Source organism: Leptopilina heterotoma, unplaced genomic scaffold (genome assembly GCF_015476425.1).
Source record: "Leptopilina heterotoma isolate Lh14 unplaced genomic scaffold, ASM1547642v1 Lhet_43, whole genome shotgun sequence".
Taxonomy (NCBI): Eukaryota; Metazoa; Arthropoda; class Insecta; order Hymenoptera; family Figitidae; genus Leptopilina; species Leptopilina heterotoma.
In genome coordinates, this window is record NW_025111081.1 from 736,989 (window position 1) to 757,030 (window position 20,042).

The 20,042-nt window shown below is 28.1% G+C and overlaps 3 protein-coding genes across 6 annotated transcripts in view; 1 reads left to right on the forward strand and 2 right to left on the reverse strand.

The window, feature by feature from the left end:
* Window positions 1-83: 83 nt before the first annotated feature.
* LOC122506736 (ribonuclease H1-like) lies at window positions 84-1,964 on the forward strand. The gene is made up of 5 exons (XM_043619055.1): window positions 84-233; window positions 300-435; window positions 571-713; window positions 1,018-1,282; window positions 1,827-1,964. The coding sequence occupies exons 1-5, from the start codon at window positions 223-225 to the stop codon at window positions 1,911-1,913; spliced, it is 642 nt and encodes a 213-aa protein (XP_043474990.1). The 5' UTR covers window positions 84-222; the 3' UTR covers window positions 1,914-1,964.
* On the reverse strand, window positions 1,902-2,844 carry LOC122506738. The gene is made up of 2 exons (XM_043619058.1): window positions 2,627-2,844; window positions 1,902-2,120 (listed from the first exon to the last, which is right to left on the reverse strand). The coding sequence occupies exons 1-2, from the start codon at window positions 2,707-2,709 to the stop codon at window positions 2,000-2,002; spliced, it is 204 nt and encodes a 67-aa protein (XP_043474993.1). The 5' UTR covers window positions 2,710-2,844; the 3' UTR covers window positions 1,902-1,999.
* Window positions 2,845-3,804: 960 nt separating this feature from the next.
* Window positions 3,805-20,042, reverse strand: part of LOC122506616 (probable E3 ubiquitin-protein ligase bre1) — a 66,445-nt gene continuing 50,207 nt past the window's right edge. For 3 of the 4 annotated variants that reach the window (XM_043618912.1, XM_043618914.1, XM_043618915.1), the window contains exons 3-7: window positions 9,908-11,085; window positions 7,919-8,232; window positions 7,095-7,169; window positions 5,802-5,969; window positions 3,805-5,480 (exon numbers count right to left, since the gene is read on the reverse strand). In XM_043618912.1, coding sequence (XP_043474847.1) covers window positions 5,439-5,480; window positions 5,802-5,969; window positions 7,095-7,169; window positions 7,919-8,232; window positions 9,908-11,085 — 1,777 coding nt within the window. In that variant the 3' untranslated portion in view covers window positions 3,805-5,438. The remainder of the gene's footprint in view (window positions 5,481-5,801; window positions 5,970-7,094; window positions 7,170-7,918; window positions 8,233-9,907; window positions 11,086-20,042) is intronic. The other variant, XM_043618913.1, reaches the window with a different exon arrangement.

Genomic DNA, 20,042 nt, shown 5'->3' on the forward strand with positions numbered 1-20,042 from the left:
TATAACGAATTGGTAATTTGATATTTATTTTCCTAAAAATATATTTTTTCCGTTAATTCTAGAGTTTCTGGTATTTTTGCTAAATTCCCGCTAAACGGAAAGTTACCAAGAAAAATTGTCCTGAAGTAACTATATACAGGAATTATTATTTTATTTTTCCTCGAAATATTTGTTTTTAAAAACGTTTTTTAAATAGTTATTAATTAGAAAATAATTTTCATCATGATTTCCAGGTAAAAAATTTCAAATCTATTTTACTCTTATTTTTTTCCTCTAATTGTTAATTTCTTTATTTTTAGAATACAAAATCGGATTTTTCAACAATTGAATAATTCTTGTCAGAAATATTTTTCGAGTGTTGTTAATTTTGAGAATTGTTCGTCAAATTTAAAAAATGAGAGACTTAAAGAAAATGATATACCTCAATTCAACAAGGTGAGATTTTCTTTCAATTTTGCCAAAATTGCGGTGTTTTATTTTGAGGTTATGACACCTCAAAATAAAAAATCGCAAATAGTTTCAATTTCTTTCGCGTATAAATGAATAACAAAAATTTTTTCTCTATTTTAGACTGAAGTAGAAAAGAAACAAAATTTCATAATTGACGAGGATGGATTTGTCACTGTTTATACTGACGGTTCATGTACATTTAATGGTCACGAAGAAAAGGCGAGAGCTGGAATTGGTGTCTGGTTTGGCGACAATCATCCACTGTATGTTTTTTTTTATTTAAACAAACAAAATAAAAAAAAAACAACAATTTTAACAAAAGATAAATTATCTTTTGTTAAAATTGTGGTTTTTTTTTTAAATTATTATTGTAACAAAAGGCTTTCTTTTGTTAAAATCGTTGTTTTTAAAATTATTTTGTAACAAAAAGCGTAATAAGCCTTTTTTTAAAATTAATTTGTAACAAAAGGCTTACGCCTTTCGTTACAAAATAATTTTTAAAAAAGGAACAGTTGGTGAATGTATAAAAAATATGAAATCGGAAAATAATCGAATTTTAATTTACAGTAATATTTCGGCGCCAATTGTGGGTCGATCGACATGCAATGTTGCGGAAATTGTCGCGGCGACAAAAGCAGTGAAAGCGGCAAAAGAAGCCGGTATAAAAAAATTAAAACTCCACTCAGACTCAAATTATGTTGTACAATCGGTGACCGCCTGGATGCCAAAATGGAAGACAAACGGATGGAAGAGTGCGACAAAAAAACCAGTTATTAATAAAGATGAATTAATGAAATTAGACGAAATGTTATCATCGATAGAAGTCTCTTGGGTAATTAATTAACAATTTAAACTAATTATTTTATATTGGTATAAATTTGAAATTTTCATAAAAATTTTGAAAAGTTCATCAAAAAACACACAATTTTCATATAAGAAAATTCAAAAATTGATCCACATTTGTAGAAGTTTTATAAGCATTCAAAAAAATGTTTCTTTCAAAACGTAAAATTTTGAAAAATTCGTATCTTGTAAACGGTTGGATAAAAAAATTTGAAAAAAATCATGAAGCTCTTTTTCAATTAGTACTAAAACATAAAAAATGTTTGAGCCAAATCAAAAATGTGAATTTTGACGATATGTTGGTTTAACGTGGATTGTATCATACGTATATTAATTAAAGATTTTAACGTAAACATTAACGCTAAAAAATAAGTTAATGTTGAATTAGTGTTAAATCAATACTAAATCAATGTCAAATCAAAGTTGAATCAAAATTAAGTCAATGTTAAATAACAAAATTATTATTAATAATATTAATAATAATAGCAGTAATTTATAATTATATTAACAAAAGTTAATTATTTGACATTCAGGTTCACGTGCCGAGTCACTCCGGAATTCATGGCAATGAAATGGCAAATATATTGGCAAAACGGGGAATCGACATGTCCGTGGAATGAATTTTTTTTATTATTATTATTGTTATAAAAATATAATTTTTTTTATTAAAACAAAATTTTTTTCATTTTATTCTAAACTTAATAATTTACATTGCACTTGATCGTGGTGCAGATTTTCTCTTTTGTAGCGAAACTCTACTGATTTGTCGAAGAAGTGTATAAATATCTTCCGGACATACTTGAAGGGACAATAGTTCCATTAGGACCCTGAAAAATATAAAAAAATTATTTATTCACATTTTTTATACACATAATTTATACTATTGTTAATTGATTTTATATTTTTTGTTTCTACATATTATTATTAAATACCGAAAAACGATTAATATTTTTTTATATAATATTTTATATATATTATTTTATATATAATATATATAATATAATATTTTATATATAATATAATATTTTATATATAACGTTTGAATTAAATAATAATTTGTAACTTCGTTATTAAAGGTCGCAATGAATTAACTACCTATATTATATTTTTCCGTTTTTGAAAACATGCCATCAAAATCAAAACATAGAAAGGATTACATACGAGAATATAATTTTTTGAGGTTATGTTTTTATAAACTTGCGGCGAAATTCGGTTATTAAAGAAGAGTATAAAACTATTTGTTTTAAACTTAATATAAGGTGTCTAAAATAATGTTATTAACTTTCGTTCATTACTTTCAAATTATTAGATGAAAAATAAAAATTTCATTTACCGAAATATTTCCGGCGATGTTTGAATTCCAGCAGATTCTGCGAGGGCGATCAAGTCAGTCAAATTATCATTCGACTGTGTCATTATTTGAATGCAACAATTTTACACTAATTTTAAAATCAGTTTTTAAACATTTGTTTATTTTTGACTTTTGAGATTTATTTTTTTTCCCGAAAGAATAATAACATTCTCAGGGTTGGGTTGTTTACTTCTCAATCGATCTTCTTGATGGTCAATATTTCCTGAACCAATCAGAAGTCGAGTTTAGTTTCATTTGAAGAGGATCCATCGGAATTGGTATAGAAGTGTGTTGAGGTTCGAACAGCAACAATACGAAATAAATACTTTGTGCTTTTTTCTGTTGGTAAAAAATAAAATTTTTTTTATGTATATTAATATATTTTTTCTTTTTATGTTTCAGATTAATTTCGAGGAGAGGAGGAGGATGGAGAAAATGTTCCCTGTGCATTATCCTTAAACTGGACCGGCAGAAAGGCAGAATAGTTGAGGTAATTATATAAAAATTTTCTTATTATTCAGATAACTTCAAAACCTTCGATTCCTTTAATTAGGAAAAGTCAACCATATGACTCAGTTTGAAAAAAAAGTTTCTTATTATTCAGATAACTTCAAAAACTTCGATTCCTTTAATTAGGAAAGTGAACATTATCACTCAGTGTGAAAAAAATTATTCTTATTATTCAGATAACTTCAAAACCTTCGATTCCTTTAATTAGGAAAAATCAACAAAATAACTCATAGGGTAGTTATTTTCAAAAAAGAAAAAAAACATTACAACGAACAAGAAGGTTATTTTCGATTCGTTCAAAACACGCTTTCGCCGATTTATCTTTTCTTAAAGTAAATTTATTTTCGTTTCAATAAAGAATGAGAAAAATAATAAATATAAATATATAAGTAAAAACTACTCAATGTTAAATCAATGTTAAGTCAGTATTAAATCAATATTATATCAAAGTTAAGTCAGTGTTCAATCATTATTAAATTAAAGTTAAGTTAATATTATTTCAATGTTAAATCAATTACTCATGAAACTCTTTCTATTCGTTCCTTTAATTTCCGCGGCTTTGATAATTTTTGCAAAAAAAAACTTCTATTAAATAAAAATTAAATACAATAACTTATTTCGAGGATTTCAATAAATTTTCAAAACTTAAATTGCAATTAAAAACTTTTATTTTGGTTCACTTGGTTTTTTTTGTAAATGGGAAAAATATATATATCGCGTGTGCCTGTAGGAACTTTGGACTACAGATTCCGAAGAAATTGTCTGAGGTAATCTACCGGCATTTTTATATGTATATATATTTATATTTATAATAATATGTATGTGAATTAGCAAAGAACACGTGTCTCGTGGCTGATGATCGCAACGTCGCGTACAAAAAATTCCTTAACAAAACTAATTATTACAATCTACCAAGTAAATATTACGCTTAAATTCTTATTTAATAATTTATCATTTTTAATTTATACACATTGGTAACAAATATGGTATCAAATTAATAAATGGTAATTAAGATTTCTTTTTTTAATTCATTCTTTTTTAACTTCTTTCTTGCACGTCCTATTTCAATTTTCCTTAAATTGAAAAATTTTCTTCTTTAAATTTTTACCGACTAAATTCTCATCTCTCTTTCTTAATTATCTATTTTTTTCATTAATAATATATTTATTTATATTATATTCGGCTCTATATGTATATATCAAATCGGTAACAGAAAAATTGGCAAATTGAAGAAAATTAAGATTTTTTTATAATCGAAAATTTCAATTCTAGGGCGGGAAAATAAGTATCGCTGTTTATGTGATGAAAATAAAAAAAAAATTGATATTATGCAAATAGCATTTTATGAAAAAGAGTCACTAAGTCTTTTTGCGTTGTTAAAACACATCTCTCACTGATTTTCTTTTTTTATATATAAAAATTATTTACAAATGTTGCAACTTACAGTAGTTACATACGCTCGCGAACATATTTTTTTCTCCTTGCGAATAAACAAAACATTTTTTTTAATAAACACGGAATTAATAAATACAACGATTATCACTTTTTAATGCATTGAATTGAAAACAAATTCAAATTTCATTTATAGTTTTAAATATTTTTAAAAACTAAAGTTAACACATTTTGAACATTTTGAAAAATGAACAATTTAAAAAAACGAATATGTAGAAAGTCTTCTGAACTTGCGATTAAAAAAAAGAATAATGAATTTTGAGCCTCGATTGCAATACTCTTTGGTTTTAATCGGAGCACAAATTTTATGTTTTTAAAAAAATTTACCAAACACTTTTTTGGTAAATAAGCGCTATTTTCTTCTAATTTTTATTTTTAGAAGCGAAAAAAATTCTTTGAAAAGTCCTCTCGACTCTTTTTATTAAGAATATTTTTTTTTCTTGTATTATTGAACTAGATTTTTTTATTTTTAAAAAAACTTTTTTCTAGTCAATACTGTCAGTTGCAACGTTACTCAGAAAAATAAAATTTTCGTCGATTCAGAACAAAAATTCAATAATACGAAGAATTCTTTTTCGGTTTTTAAAAAAATGGGGTTCGAAGTTATTTTTTTTTTTTTTTGAAAAAGAAAACAATTATTGTATCCGTAATTTTTCTTTTTCAAGTGAAAAATTTTCACTGACGGACATTTTTTCTTCTTTTTTGAAAATTGTTTATAAACTTATCGCCGGACTCGTTCTCATGCTTTGCTCAGCAATTCGCGCTTGCCTTTCGTACCCTGACTAGATTTATTTTTCGGTTTTGCGCGATTCGAACGAGGCCGAGCTTTTTCCTAGCCTGAACACACCTCCGAATGTTCGTCCCAAGCGGCAGCCTAAAAAAATCGAAACGAACAAAATTATTAAAAAATTTAAATGAAAATAATATTTTTAAGAATTGAAAAAATTCTCAATTTTTTTACTTTATTTATATATAAAAATTTGCAAAAATTATAAATAATAATTTAAAATTTATAATTAGAAAAAACATTTATAATGAACAGTTTAATTATTTAAATTTTCATTTAAACAATTTTTTTCACAAAAATTTATTAATTTTCATTTTTTAAAAGTTGTTTTCTCATTTTTCAAATTCAACAAATAATTTAAAACCAAAATAAAAAAGTTTAGAGAAACAAAAAAAATTCTTCTTTTACCTGACACTCGGGACTGCAGTACCATTGATTTCCGCATCCGGCGCACACATATTGTGCGGCACGTTCGTGACAACCCTGACAGCGTGGCGAAATATCTCTGTCGTCACGACTCCCGCCAGAAATCCTCGACTCTCTTTCCTCCATTATTGACGATTCCTCCTCGTCGTCCTAAAAAAATAGGCGAGAAATTCATTAGTAATTTTCTCTACTCTTTCCCCGAAATTAACAACAAAAAAGAAACTATTTTTTCATTTACTCCGAAATTTTGAATTTGCAATTAAAAAAAAGAAAACAAAAAAACTAACCTCAAATTTGTCATCGGCGACCTGGAAAACCGCTGGATAAGAAATTGTAATTTTTTTTTCTTTTTTTTAGTAGTTAAAATTTTTTAATTTGTCCGTTAATTTGAATTATTTTTTTAAATTCTGCGGATCTAAATAAAAAATTTTAGACAAATGAAAATTTTGTCCACTATTTTGATTTTTTTTAGTTTCAATACAAATTCGTAATTTAAGTCTTATAATAATCTTAAATTTCAAGTTTTTTTTCTAATTAATATTTTATTTTTAAAAATTAATACTATGAAAAAGGGGGACTAACAACAACCGGAATAATTCCGGGAAAATTGGAAAATAATATTTTATAATTTTATTATATTTTTATTATTGCTATTATTATTATTATTATTTTTAATATTACTATTGTTACTTTTATTATCAATACTATTTTTATTATAGCTACTATTACTATTATTATTACTATTATATTTATTTTTTATTACTAACATCATTTTTATCATATTTAAAATTACTAACTATAATTCTATTTAGGGGGGATGTCCAAGTAGATTCCATTTTTTTTATATTAAAGGAAAACTCTGTGTAAAAATCGTATCGACTGTGAACACCCTCTTAATATTGTAGAAAGTAGTCAAGTTTGTAAATCGTCGAAATTAGTAAATTATTTTGAACTTAGGTACTATTTGAACAAAAGATCATTTTTTCCTTCTCCGTTTCCAGCTCGTTTAAAAATACATAAAATAAAAAATTACACGATTTTTAAAGCAGAATAGAAGCGTTGAGTTAGAAAAGAAAAGTTAGTGAAAGCAGTGTCCGTCCTTCTTTGCAAGATTCAGGTGTTATGAACGCCCCTTTAAACTCCTGCCGTTGCCAAGCGCGAGTAAGAGAGAGACAAACGTTATGTCTGTCTCACTTACTCCAACACGTTACCATGGAAACTTGCCAGTGGAAGTATGAACGTAGAGTAAAAATTTGTATTTCTTTACAAACTTACCACTTGCATCATGTTGTTAGCGTGCGGTGGTACTAGAGCATTAACTACCGGTGTGATCGTTATTTCCGTTCGGCCCTAAAAGAAAGAGAAAAGTCAAAAACCAAATTTTTAAATTAGCCAATGTTAAATAAGTTAAATCAAAGCTAAGTCAATGTTAAATCAATATTAAGCCAGTGTTTAATAAATATTTAATCAATGTTAAATCAAAGTTAAGTCAATGTTAAATCAACATTTAGTCAATATTAAATAAGTTAAATCAAAGTTAAGTCAGTGTTAAATAAATATTTCACTCAAGTTATATCAATGTTAAATTAAAGTTAAGCCACTGCTAAATTAACGTTTAGTCAATGTTAAATAAGTTAAATGAAAGTTAAGTTAGTGTTAAATAAATATTTAATCACAGTTAAATCAAAGTTAAGTTAATGTTAAATCAACATTTAGTCAATATTAAATAAGTTAAGTCAGCGTTAAATATATATTACATCAATGTTAAATTGAAGTTAAATCAACGTTAGGTTTATGCTGAATGAGTTAAATCAACGTTCAGTCAATAAATATTTAATCAAAGTTAAGTCAGTGTTAAATTAATATTAAATGAATGTTAAATTGAAGTTAAATAAACGTTAAGTCTATGCTGAATGAGTTAAATCAAAGTTATGTCAGTGTTAAATCAATATTAAGTTAACGTTAAGTCAGTGTTAAATCAACGTTAAGTGGGTATTAAATCAGCGTTAGGCAACGTTAAGCCAGTGTTAAATCAATTTTAAATCAATGTTAAATGAATAGTTCTAGGCAGAACAAAACTTAAGTATATGTTAACGAACCTTTGACGAGGATAATAGTTCACTAATAGAAACGGGATTCGCCTCCTGATAAGCCTGAATCATTCGTTGACTCGCCGAATTTGAATGTGGCGTGACGGTCGTTACCGGGGCACTGCGATCTCGTTCGGGTGCAGTGAGCAATCGTGCTAATGTCGGCGAGAATGTTGTTGGTCTTGGCGATTGTGCTTTGGTTAGAATTCCATGTAATAGAGATCCACTTGGTTGTGGCGTTGAATTTTGCGTTGTTGGCGGCGATGGCGCCACTGGATGTAGCGTAACGTCCGGATAATTTTGTGGCGTCTTCACCGGTTCCCCTGTTAAATATTATGTCAAATGTTAGTTTTCTGCATTTTTTATGTTGAAATATTAGTTTAAACTTTGAAATATTAGTTTTTTTTAAAAATATTAGTATATAAAGGTTCCAATGTGCCAGTGGTCAAATTTACATTTTTTTTGTCAATTGCCCAACCTTGGTATATGATATTATTTATCAACTACCCAACCTTAGTAGAAGAAATTCTTAACTATTGAATCAACTACCCAATCTTGGAAGATGAAACTTTTAGTTTTTTTTATCAACTACCCAACCTTGGTAGAAGAAATATTGAGCCAACTACCCAACCTTGGTTAAGAAATTTTTTAATTTTTTTTTTTGTCAAATACCTAACCTTGGTAAGGAAATTGGTAGTTGCCAAATGTGCCATTTTCTTATTTTTTTCATCAACCACCCAACCCTATTGAAAGATTTTTTAAATTTTTTGCTAACTGCCTAACCGTTGTGGATGAAATTTTCGGATTTTAATAAGCAAGGTTGGACAGTTAACAAAAAAGTGGCGCATTTGGCAACTTACCATTTTTAACTATTGAGTCAACTACCCAACCTTGCTAGATGAAATTTTCAACTAGTTTGTCAATAAAGGACCTTCTACAATACGTCCAAAAGGTAAGTCTAAATTTTTTTCTTACAGGTTAAACTATAGGAAAAAAATTTAGATTTGCCTTTTGGTCGTATTGCAGAAGCACCTTTACCTAACCTTGCGTGAAAAAATTTGCGAAAACTTCATCCAGCAAGATGGGGCACTTGCAAAAAATTTACCATTGTCATTTCGTCTTGCAAGTTGAGGTAGCCACAAAGTCTCAATAATTTTGTTCAGCAAGGTTGGGCAGCTGAAAAAATCTTGAAAATTTCATCTTGCGAGGTTGGATAGTTGAAGAAATGTTGAAAATTTCGTTTTGCAAGGTTAGGTAGTTAAAAAATGACAACAATCTTGTTTTGCAAGGTTGGGTAGTTGAAAAATGACAAAAATTGCAACCTTCAAAGTTGGGTAGCTGAAATAGTGATTTAATTATGACTTGCAAGGTTGGGTAGTTAAAAAAGAAAAAAAAATTGAATCTTTTAAGGTTGGTTAGCTGAAAAACTGATGTAAATTATGACTTGCAAGGATTGGCAGCTGAAAAAATCTTGAAAATCTCGTCTTGCGAGGTTGGATAGTTGAAGAAATGTTGAACATTACATTTTGCAATGTTCGATACTTAAAATGATGAAAATATCATCTTGCAAGGTTGGGTAGTTGGAAAAATGTAAATTTCGTTTTGCAAGGTTAGTTAGTTAAAAAAAATAATGAAAATTGCGTCTTTGCAAGGTTTGGTAGTTTGAAATATATCGAAAATTTCGATTTGCAAGGTTTGTTAGTTACAAAATTGTTATAAATTAGCTTCTGTAAGTTTTAGTGCAAAACAAATTTTGAAATTTTTGACTAGAAGGGTTGGTTAGTTAAAGCAATAATGAAAATTTTGTCTTGCAAGATTGAGAAGGTGTGAAAATGTTAAAAATTTCGTTTCACAAGGTTGGGTAGTTAAAAATTTTTAGTTGGGCAGTAGAAAAAATGTTAAGAATTGCGTATTTCAAGGTAGATCTCGATGAAGAAAGATTAAAATTTGTCGCCTTGCAAGGTTAGGCAGTTAAAATTTGAAAAATTTTCGACTCACTTAAATAATTACCTTGCTGTTGACTGAGTTTTGCAAAATGCACCAAAACATCCTTGAAATTAAGAGAATTATTCCCCTCAATATTGGAATTACTCTTGCATGAATCAGTGCTTGATGGCCGTGAATCAGTATTTTGATTATTCTCCATAACAGCGCCACCAGCTCCCAAATTAACATTCACCGAATTTCTCATTCGACGTCCACGTCTTGGTACACTCTCAGGATGTCGTAATCTATAGTCAGCAATAATTGATCTCACATCAACAGTTGGTCCCTGACGTCCCTCGCCAATCTGACGATTGTCACCCAATAAATCAGCCGCCTGCTTTCTTGCATCAGCCGATAGTCTATTCGACAAATTCTGTGCAGTCTGTTGCAATGATTTTGATATTTTATCAGAATTATTTTTATATAAAATATTTTGCTCATCATCACCGACACCACCACCTCCACGTACTGTTGGAAATGCACATTTCTCCTTAATATTACCCAATTTCTTCGCCTCCCAATCGTGTGAATCGTGCGCTGAATTCATCGATGGCAATAAATCATTAAGTCTATCGTGACCCTCCATAAAATTAACAACCTGTCGTCTCCTCTCAACTCGCAAATAAGCCTCCTCCTTTAATTTTCTCATTGTCAAAACACGATTCCATTCCATTTCGGCGGCTCGTGCCAATTCGTCGAGTGCTTGTAATTCGGCGCGTAAACAATCGGCTCTTGTTGCTAATTCATCGGCTGATGCATTTTCATAGCCAGTTATTAATGATGAGACTAATTGTTCACGTTGCTCGAGACAAATTCTTTTTGTATTTGCATTACCATTGGCTGATGGTATTTCGTCCGTTGAACGACGCTTTCTACTTGCACGTTCATCGGAGCGAATTATTTTTGTATCCTCGACGTGTTTTGTTAATGACGATAAATCTGATGATGATTTTTTGCTGAGATCAGTTATTGTATCTTGAAGTGGTTCTTCCTTGACGGTTGAGGAATGTAGACGCTCAGTGGCAGCAGTGACAGTTTCCTCCGGCAGTGCAGCGCCATTTTGTTGATTTTGAGGCACTTGTGGTGATTGCCTCGAAAAATCATCATCCTCCTTTTTCTCTGTAGCTTTCATATTTTTTGTATTTGCAACAACACTCGAATTCTCGTCCATTGCATGCATCTTGTTCAAGCTGAAAGCAGAAAAAAAATTAAGGTTAGACAATTCACATTTCGCTGCATATTTTTTTTTACTTATAATAATTTTAATATTAGTAAGAATATAATAATAATAATAATAATAATAATAATAATAATAATAATAATAATAATAATAATCTTCAAGTAAAAAATTTTTCAAAATTATTTATTTATGTGCGAAATGTATTTTTTAAAATAATTGTTTAATAAAATTTTAGTTTCTCATGAGGACGACTGTACCGTTGAAACGTTTAGAAATACAAAATTGATATATTTTATCTCAACCTGACTCGGGGTGATCGATAATTTCAACTTTATTATTAATAATATTAATAACAATAATAAAAATAACACTAATGATGATAATAATAAAATAATAGTATTAATGATATTAATAAAAATAATAATATCTAGACATGCAAAAAGTGTAAATAAATAATAATAAAAACAATAAATTATAAATATAAAAGTAAACATTAAAAATAAAAAAATAATAATTATGAATAATTACCAAAATAGTAAAGCTAATTGTTCTTATTACTTGTAAATTGACTTCAATTTCTTCAGCAAATAGAATTGTTCACAAATTGTCAATGTTTATTTTTGGTTTTGTTGTTTTGAAGAGAAAACAAATGAAGTGCGAAAATTTCGTGGTTTTCAAACATTATTTTTATGAATGACAATAAAAAACAATTATTTTTTGCAAATTAATTGTAATTAATTAATTAACAAATTAATTGTAATTAATTAATTAACAAATTAATTGTAATTAATTAATTAACAAATTAATTGTAATTAATTAACAAATTAATTCTTATTAATTAATTAAAAAAAATTAATTCTCATTTATTAATTAACCAATTAATTTTTATTAATTAATTAACAATTATTTAATTCTCATTAATTCATTAACAAATTAATTCTAAATAATTAATTAACAAACTATTTGTCATTAATTAATTAACAAATTAATTTTCATTAATTAATTTAAAATTATAATTTGTTAATTAATTAATGAGAATTAATTTATTAATTTAATTAACAAATTCATTGTAATTTTTCCATTAAAAAATTAATTCTTATTAATTAATTAACAAATTAATTCTCATTAATTAATTAACAAATTATAATTTTAAATTAAAATGAATTTAATTAATTTAATTAACAAATTCATTGTAATTTTTTCTATTACAAATTAATTCTCATTAATTAATTAACAAATTCATTGGAATTTTTCATTAACAAATTAATTCTCATTAATTAAGATTAATTGACTAATTATTTGTAAAAAATCAATTAACAAATTAATGGTACTTATCAACAAAATATTTGTAAATAAATAATTAACAAATATTTAGTTAATTGACAAATTATTTGTAAATAAACAATTAACGAATATTTAGTTAAGAAACGAATAATTAGTTAATTAACTAAATAATTACAAATAATTAATGAACAAGTTAATTCTAAATAATAAATAAACTAATTATAAATAATTATTTAACAAATGAATTGTATTTATTTCATTAACAAATTAATTATTATTAATGAATTAACAAATTAACTGTAATATTATTTCATTCACAAATTACTTAATTGACTAATCAAAAAATGATTTAATTGACTAATTATTTTCGGTAAGTAATCATTTAACAAATTATTAATGGTACGTATCAACAAAATATTTGTAAATAAATAATATTAACAAATATTTAGTTGAATAACAAAATATTTGTAAATAAATAATTAACAAATATTTAGTTAAGTAATAAAATATTTGTAAAAATTATTAATTAACAAGTTAATTCTAATTAATAAATAAACTATAATTGCAAATAAATAATTAGCAAATTTTATGTATTTAATTATTTAACTAATTATAGGTAATAAATTAAAAAATTAATTGTTAACAATGAGTTAACTAATTATATTTGTAGTTAATTAAATCCAATAAATTTTTTTTTATAATTATTTATTTACTTAATTTATTAATAATTAATTAGTATATTTATCAATTTGTTTATTTATTAATTATGAATTTGTGAAAGTAGAATTTATTGTGCGTTGGCCTTTATGGAGTAGAACCAGGCCCTCCAAGCTCTAATGCATTTCGTTTTACTATACGCCAAAGTTTCAGAATCTATTTAGGGTAACTAACCGCCGGTGGCAGCACTTGTGGTCACCACTACATACAAATGTCCTGTCGGTGACATCCCTTTTGCAATTGTGTACGTGCGCTAAATAGTAACCAACAATTATTTTAATAAATATTATAGAAAAATACTTGTTTTATTTATTCAAAAATAAAAAATTGTATATTTAATAAGTTTTAAATGTTTTTGTTTAACTTCTTTTAGGTATATATAATAAATTGCATCATTACTAAAATTTGTAATAAATATACAGCTGTTTTGTGTATATAATACACATTATTTTATATTTTTTTGTTATTAAAATTTGATGATTTATAGTAATAATAAAATACAGTGAACACTAATAGTGTTCTCTATATTTTGTAATATTTTAAGTAATAATAACCCTCATATAAATAAACATTCTGAAACCTAACCTCAAATTTAAATTATTATTAAAAAGAATCTAAGTTATTGTTTTTGCAGTACAAATACAGTTTGAAATTGGTAGGAAATGTGCTGTTAGTTGTGGTGTTAAAAAGGGCACTTTTTATTCAATAAATAAAAGAATTCTTTTTAATATTTATTAAAACTGCTGTCTAGTAGCACATTAGCGCACGTACGCAATTGCAATAGGGATGTCACCGACAGGACAATTGTATGTAGTGGTGACCACAAGTGCTGCCCCCGGCGGTTAGTTACCCTAAATAGCTTCTGAAACTTTGGCGTAACGAAATGCATTAGAGCTTGGAGGGCCTGAGTAGAACATCTGAAATCCGACACTTGCAGAAGGAGTCAAAGTGATTTTCGCCGAAGATCCTTTCTCCGAAAGACTTCACTCAACTCAAGTGTCACATTTCGGAGGTCGCATAGGGTATAAACTCTTAGTTGACTAAAAAAAATTACCGAGTTTCCAATCTATCTTGTGGTGAAAAATATTGTCTGTCTCTAGTGGAGGTAAAAACCGTGCGAGTAAAAATGGTAAAAACAAAGATGGTAATTAAAAATAATAATATAATAAATAGTATAATATTATATAGTATCACGTGAGACGGTTCAGTGGCAACCATATCAGACTTGTAATTTGAAATTCTGCGTTCAAAATAATATAATAAGTGGTCTCCATAAACTACGTTACCAATTCTTAATACTTTTTGGACCCCCCCCCCCTCGTTACCATTGTGTTAAATGCATTTTTATAGATTTTTGAACCCCCCCTCCTCGTTACCATTGTGTTAAATACATTTTTATAGATTTTTGAACCCCCCTCCTCCCCCTACATTGGTAACGTAGTTTATGGATGACCCTAAGTATATATAATATATTAAAATATAATAGTATAATATAGTATAAATAAATACAAAAAAGAAAGTTCACATAAAGCTTAAAGGTCACGGTAGAAAATATTCGAGAAAATTTCGTTCGCCAAACGCAAAGAATGAGTTAGAAAACAAAACAACTATATCTCTCTTCTTTTCTATCTCATTTCGAATCGATTCCTCCGTTTATTTTTAGGTTATGAATCCAAAAGAATATACAATCACTACCACTACAATAAAAATTATTAACCAATTACAAATTTATTAAAAATCAATTGAAAATTAATAAACAATGATTTATTATCACATTTATTTTAACTTAACGAGAAATAAAAAATTATAGTAATAATAGATTTTTTTTCTCTAATAAAAAATAGGAAAAAATTCATTGTCAGTGTTCTCCACAGTTTAATTAAAAGCCCATGGCTCAAAATGCTCACGGTAGGTGGCTGGCGCTCTAGAATAGAAGGTGACCGCAGTGGGGTTAACATACATGATCTGCTATATATATATATGTATATACGTTTGCGCGCGCTTCTAACAGTGAAAAAAAAAATAATACAAATACAAGCTTACATCTCCGATTAGAGTTTGCCTCGTGTTCGTGAAGGGAGAGTTTCAGATCAGAAGTGAGTGAGACAGAAAAAGAGAATGACAAAGTGAGATGAACTAGATGACGAGGGGGCAAGGAGATAGGTTCGTTGCACCCACTCGCGTTCACTGCACTTTATATATCGTTGATGATGTGTATATATTTATATATATGTGTATATAGTTTATACCCAGACTAGTCGTTCAAATTTATTAGTTTCTAACACTTGGCGTCCTCTAATTCAATTCTCAACGACTTTTACCCCCCTCTCTAACCTAACCAAATTTCTTTGTTTCGTGAATTATCATATTTTCATATTTTTAGGTTAGAATGACATTTATTTCTGCTTTTAGGGGTAAAAATTTCCAGGAAAAATAGTTTTCAGGTTATGTGGAAATATTTTCGATTTTATAACCTTAAAACTATAAGTTAGAAAGAAAACAAATTTTGAGGTTATATTTATTGTAAATTTAAAGCTAATTAAATAAATATAGAAAAGTTAAATAAAAAACTTAGAGGTTATATTTGTATAAACACTTTCAATTTCAATAAAAAAAAACTTAAAATCAGAAAATAAAATCAATTTTGAGGTTATGTTTGAGACAATTTGAAATTTTGACACAAGTTTACGGAAACTTTTGTCTACAAAGTGAAAGTAATGATAAAAAATTTGTTTTACTTTAAAGGAGAATAAGAGCAGTGAAAAATTGATAGGGATAATGAACTTTTAAGTTCAAAGACATTTTCTATTAATTAGGCAAAAATGACAAAATAGTCGCACTTTTTTCTAAGAAAAAAATTTTGTTTCCCATTTAAGATTTTTGTCATAACTTTGGAAAATTGAAGAATAAAATAGAAAATTAATAAATAAACAAAAATAAGTAAATACTAAGTAGGCAAAAATAAATAATGAATATAAAAATAATTAAAAATTAAAATAACAAAAGAATAAATTAATAATGAATAAAAATAAATAGAAAAAGAAGAAATACGAATTTAAATTAAAAAACTAAACAAAGTAATTAAAAAATTAAAAATGTAATTTAAATATTTAATTTTTCATTTACATTTTTAATTTTTTAATTACTTTGTTTAGTGTGGTTAAAAAATTGAAAAAAGGAGTTAATAATTTTAAAAAATAATGCAACTAAACGGTAATCGTTCAGTTATTGCTTCTTCCTTTCACTTTCTTTCTTCAAGTAAAAGCAGCATTTCAACTGTAAACTATAGAGAAACTTTTTTTTTTACTCCTCCACAAAGAATAATCGTCGCGACTATGTTTTGTCCGTTTACACATAGAGCAAATATAGGTTTCTGCAATAAGAAGACAAAAAAAAAGAGAGGAAAATCGAACACAGGATACAAGATTGAAAAACAGTAAACAAATGATTAGTTTCCTTTATCTCTCTTTCTCTCCAACAAGAAGATTTTTTTTCCCGCATCTCATATCACTTATCAGATAAATCATATCACAAATAGAAATCTTTGTTTGATAAAAAGAAAGAAAATCATCAAAGTTAAATAAATTTCAACTCTCTATCTCAACTTGTAAACAAAATAGAGACGTACCAAAAAAAAATTATTAGATTCCAAAAAAATTGCAAAAAATGGCACAAAAAAATATCAACTATGAAAAAAAGTGTTTGCACTTAAATTTCATAGTTGATATTTTTTGGGACATTTTTCAGGAATGTTAGATTCAGAAAACTTGAAACAAAAAATGCGAAAAAAATTGCAAAAGTAATGTTAGGTGCAACAACAATATTAGATAAATGATCAATGAAGGAATATATTTTTAATTTTCTAATTTTCTTTTTTTTGCAGATTTACAACTCGATTGGATGGATGAAAAGACGCTTAACTTACAATTTGGACAGCAATGCATCGGCAAAAATGGATACAACAGTCTCATCATCATTTAACTCGGTGGACATTGGTAAGTATAACGGGGTTTCGTTAGAAAACCAAATCGTAATAAATCCATGTGGTCGAAAAATAATACCACACAGTCAAAAAAAAGATTTTTTTGACTCTTCAAATGAAGAGCATTTGGAGAACCACGACCTCCACTTGATGCACCATCGCACGTAATACGTAAATACACATTCACATAAAAACAAAAACACACACTCACATAAACCTTCTTTCTACCCTTCGCCCCAAAAAAAAATTTACATTTCACAAACAAAATATCCAGAAAGTTCGAAAAAGAAAAGTTTATAAATTAAATGAAAAAGAAGATAGACAACTCGTTTGGTGTAGAAATCGCGTCTCCGTGATCCGAGAGTACCCGTCGATTGTAACAGCTTAAACGCGAGTGCATTGGGTTTGCATAAGGAGGTGGGGTTGCCTCGTCTACACGAGATTGTTATATATATGTATATATATATATATAATGGTGGGGGGGAGAAGCTAGGGCTCCACTAGTATTGGACTAGGTGAGTGGTGTGCGAGGGAGGTTAGGTAAAGTTACGTTAGGTTGCCCGAGGACCTTGTCGTCGCGTCCTACTTCTTCGCGAGGGCATACACGACGACGACGACGGCGAGAAATGCGAAAAAAAACAATATTCCAATTCGTTTTCTTTTTTCGTAATAGGCAATTTAAAAAAGTAGTGAGAGGGGAGATTTTACTTTCTATCCACATTTTTTTTTGTTCTAGGTAATTTTCCTAAAATTCAGATAGAATTTCTTCTAAATAGTAAAAGTCACTTGTAATTTCTTGGAGTACAATAAACTTCCCTTAGAATTTTTTCTAAAATTCTCCTGGAAACAACTTGTAAATATACTAATTTCTTTAAAATCCCCTTGGAAATTTCTTCTATATTCTAATTCCCCTGGAAATTTTCTCTAAAATTCTTTTGGAATTTTGTTCTAAATTTTATAAAGCTTAAATCTAAATCTAAAAATATTCTTCTAAATAGTAATTTTTAGAAAATTCACCCTTTCATTAATTTCTCAAGAATTCTAAATTTCTGATTTAAGTTCTTGTGGGTATCAGTTCTTCTAAATTTTAATCTAAATTCTTTTATAACTTCTAAAAATTCCTCTTCCTTGTTACCAACGTAGCTACTAAAAATACCTTTTGAGAAAAAAAATGTAATAGTGGATAATTTTCTTTCTTGTTACACTACAAAAAAAAAGAGAAAATACCAGCTTTAATTGTCTTAAATTGCAGAACGTGGCTCTTTAGAGTTCAATGACCCGCGTTACGCGCTTCTGTCGTAATGATGAGTCTGATTTTACTGAACTTTGATCTAAAACGTAAAAGAACGTTCAGGAACGGATTTTGGATTTTTCCCCCCTTGAAAAAAACCTAGGTTTGGATTTTTTTTTGTGTTTGTCAGGTATTATCAAAGTAGGGTGTTAACTCACGGTTATCGGTATAGGTCCTTGAAAATAAAACAGGCAACGATAGTAGTAGACGTACGGTTCTCTTTCTCTTAGGTTTATTATCAAGTGTGTGTTATTAAAATTGTCGATGGCGCGACCTAATTCGGTGGCAGTAGCGCTCTCTGTCTCTCTCTCTCTCTCTTTCTCTCACTCACTCTCTCGCTCTCTTGATGTAGTATATAGAGGAACGGTTGAATCGCCTAAGCTGTCCCTGATATCCAAGGCCGAACTTACTAACTCCGCGATTATAAACACCTTGGGGGCTTTTGTTTAGGTCATATACTCTCTACGCGACGCGTTGAGTAGTTTTTCTCAACGGGGTATTTTTTTTTTCATGGCAGACAACAAGTAGGACGACTTTTATCGACGGAGTCAAAACTGTGTATTCACCGAGTTTATAAAGTCTTAGAGGAGAGAAAGGAGCAAGTTTTGCTTTCGATTTCGTTCACCACGTGCGTGACGGCGCGTGCCTCATCTCCCCCCTCCCCCTCGTCTTTATTCGTTATCCCCCCCTCTCTATCTTTCTCTTTTTCCCCTACAAAGCATTTTATTTCTCCTATTTTTTTTTACCCTAAGAAAGAAAAAATTTAAATTTCGATTCATATCTAAAAATTTATATTCTTTAAAATCTATAACCTTTAGATGCTCTAGATTTAGATATTAGTAATCTAGAAGTTTACTTCCCCTAGAATATAAAATCATCAAATTTTCTAGATTTAGATTCTAGTAATCTTGAAATTTAGTTTCACTAGAACCTAGAATTTCTAGGTTATTTCAAATTCTCTAATTCCTAACCTATAATTTTTTAGGTTTAGATTATAATAATCTAGATTTATAATCCAGTAATCAAGAAGTTTAGTTTCCTTAAAATCAGGAATCTCTAAATTTTCTAAAATCAGATTTTAGAATCTCTAGATTTGATCTGTTTGGATTCTAGAATTCTAGAATATTTAGAAAATCTGGTAATCTAGAAGTTTAATTTCTGTAAAATCTCTAGAAATATGAAAATGTTCATATTCATCGATTAAAGCGGATCAAAAATGGAAATTCAATTTATAATATAAGAAAATTCAAATATACATTTGACCTCTTTAATGACCTCAATAGTTCGACACACAAGATTTCCACGTTCGGTTATTGTTCTCTTTTCTGTTATTTCAGTCACGACCTGACATTTCAATTTTATTTGAATATTGCTCTCTTTTATTATTATTATTCCCAGCAGGAAAAATTTTTTGATTTTTTCAAATAGAGGGAAGAAGAATTTTTTTCAAACGATTGGGCCTCTATATGACCTTGCTCATTGACATTCAATGACCCTCGAGCAAGAAGGGAGAAGAGAGAAACGATTTCAAACCGGATGTGATTATTTAAATTCCTGTTTGAGGCATTTTTTTTTGCCAAATGAATCAGAAACGTCGTAAGGGTTCTTCTATAAATTGCATAGTATTTTTAATAAGACTAATATTAATTAGTTTTAACCTCCCCCCCCTGTCCTCCCTATTATCCCCTCTCGT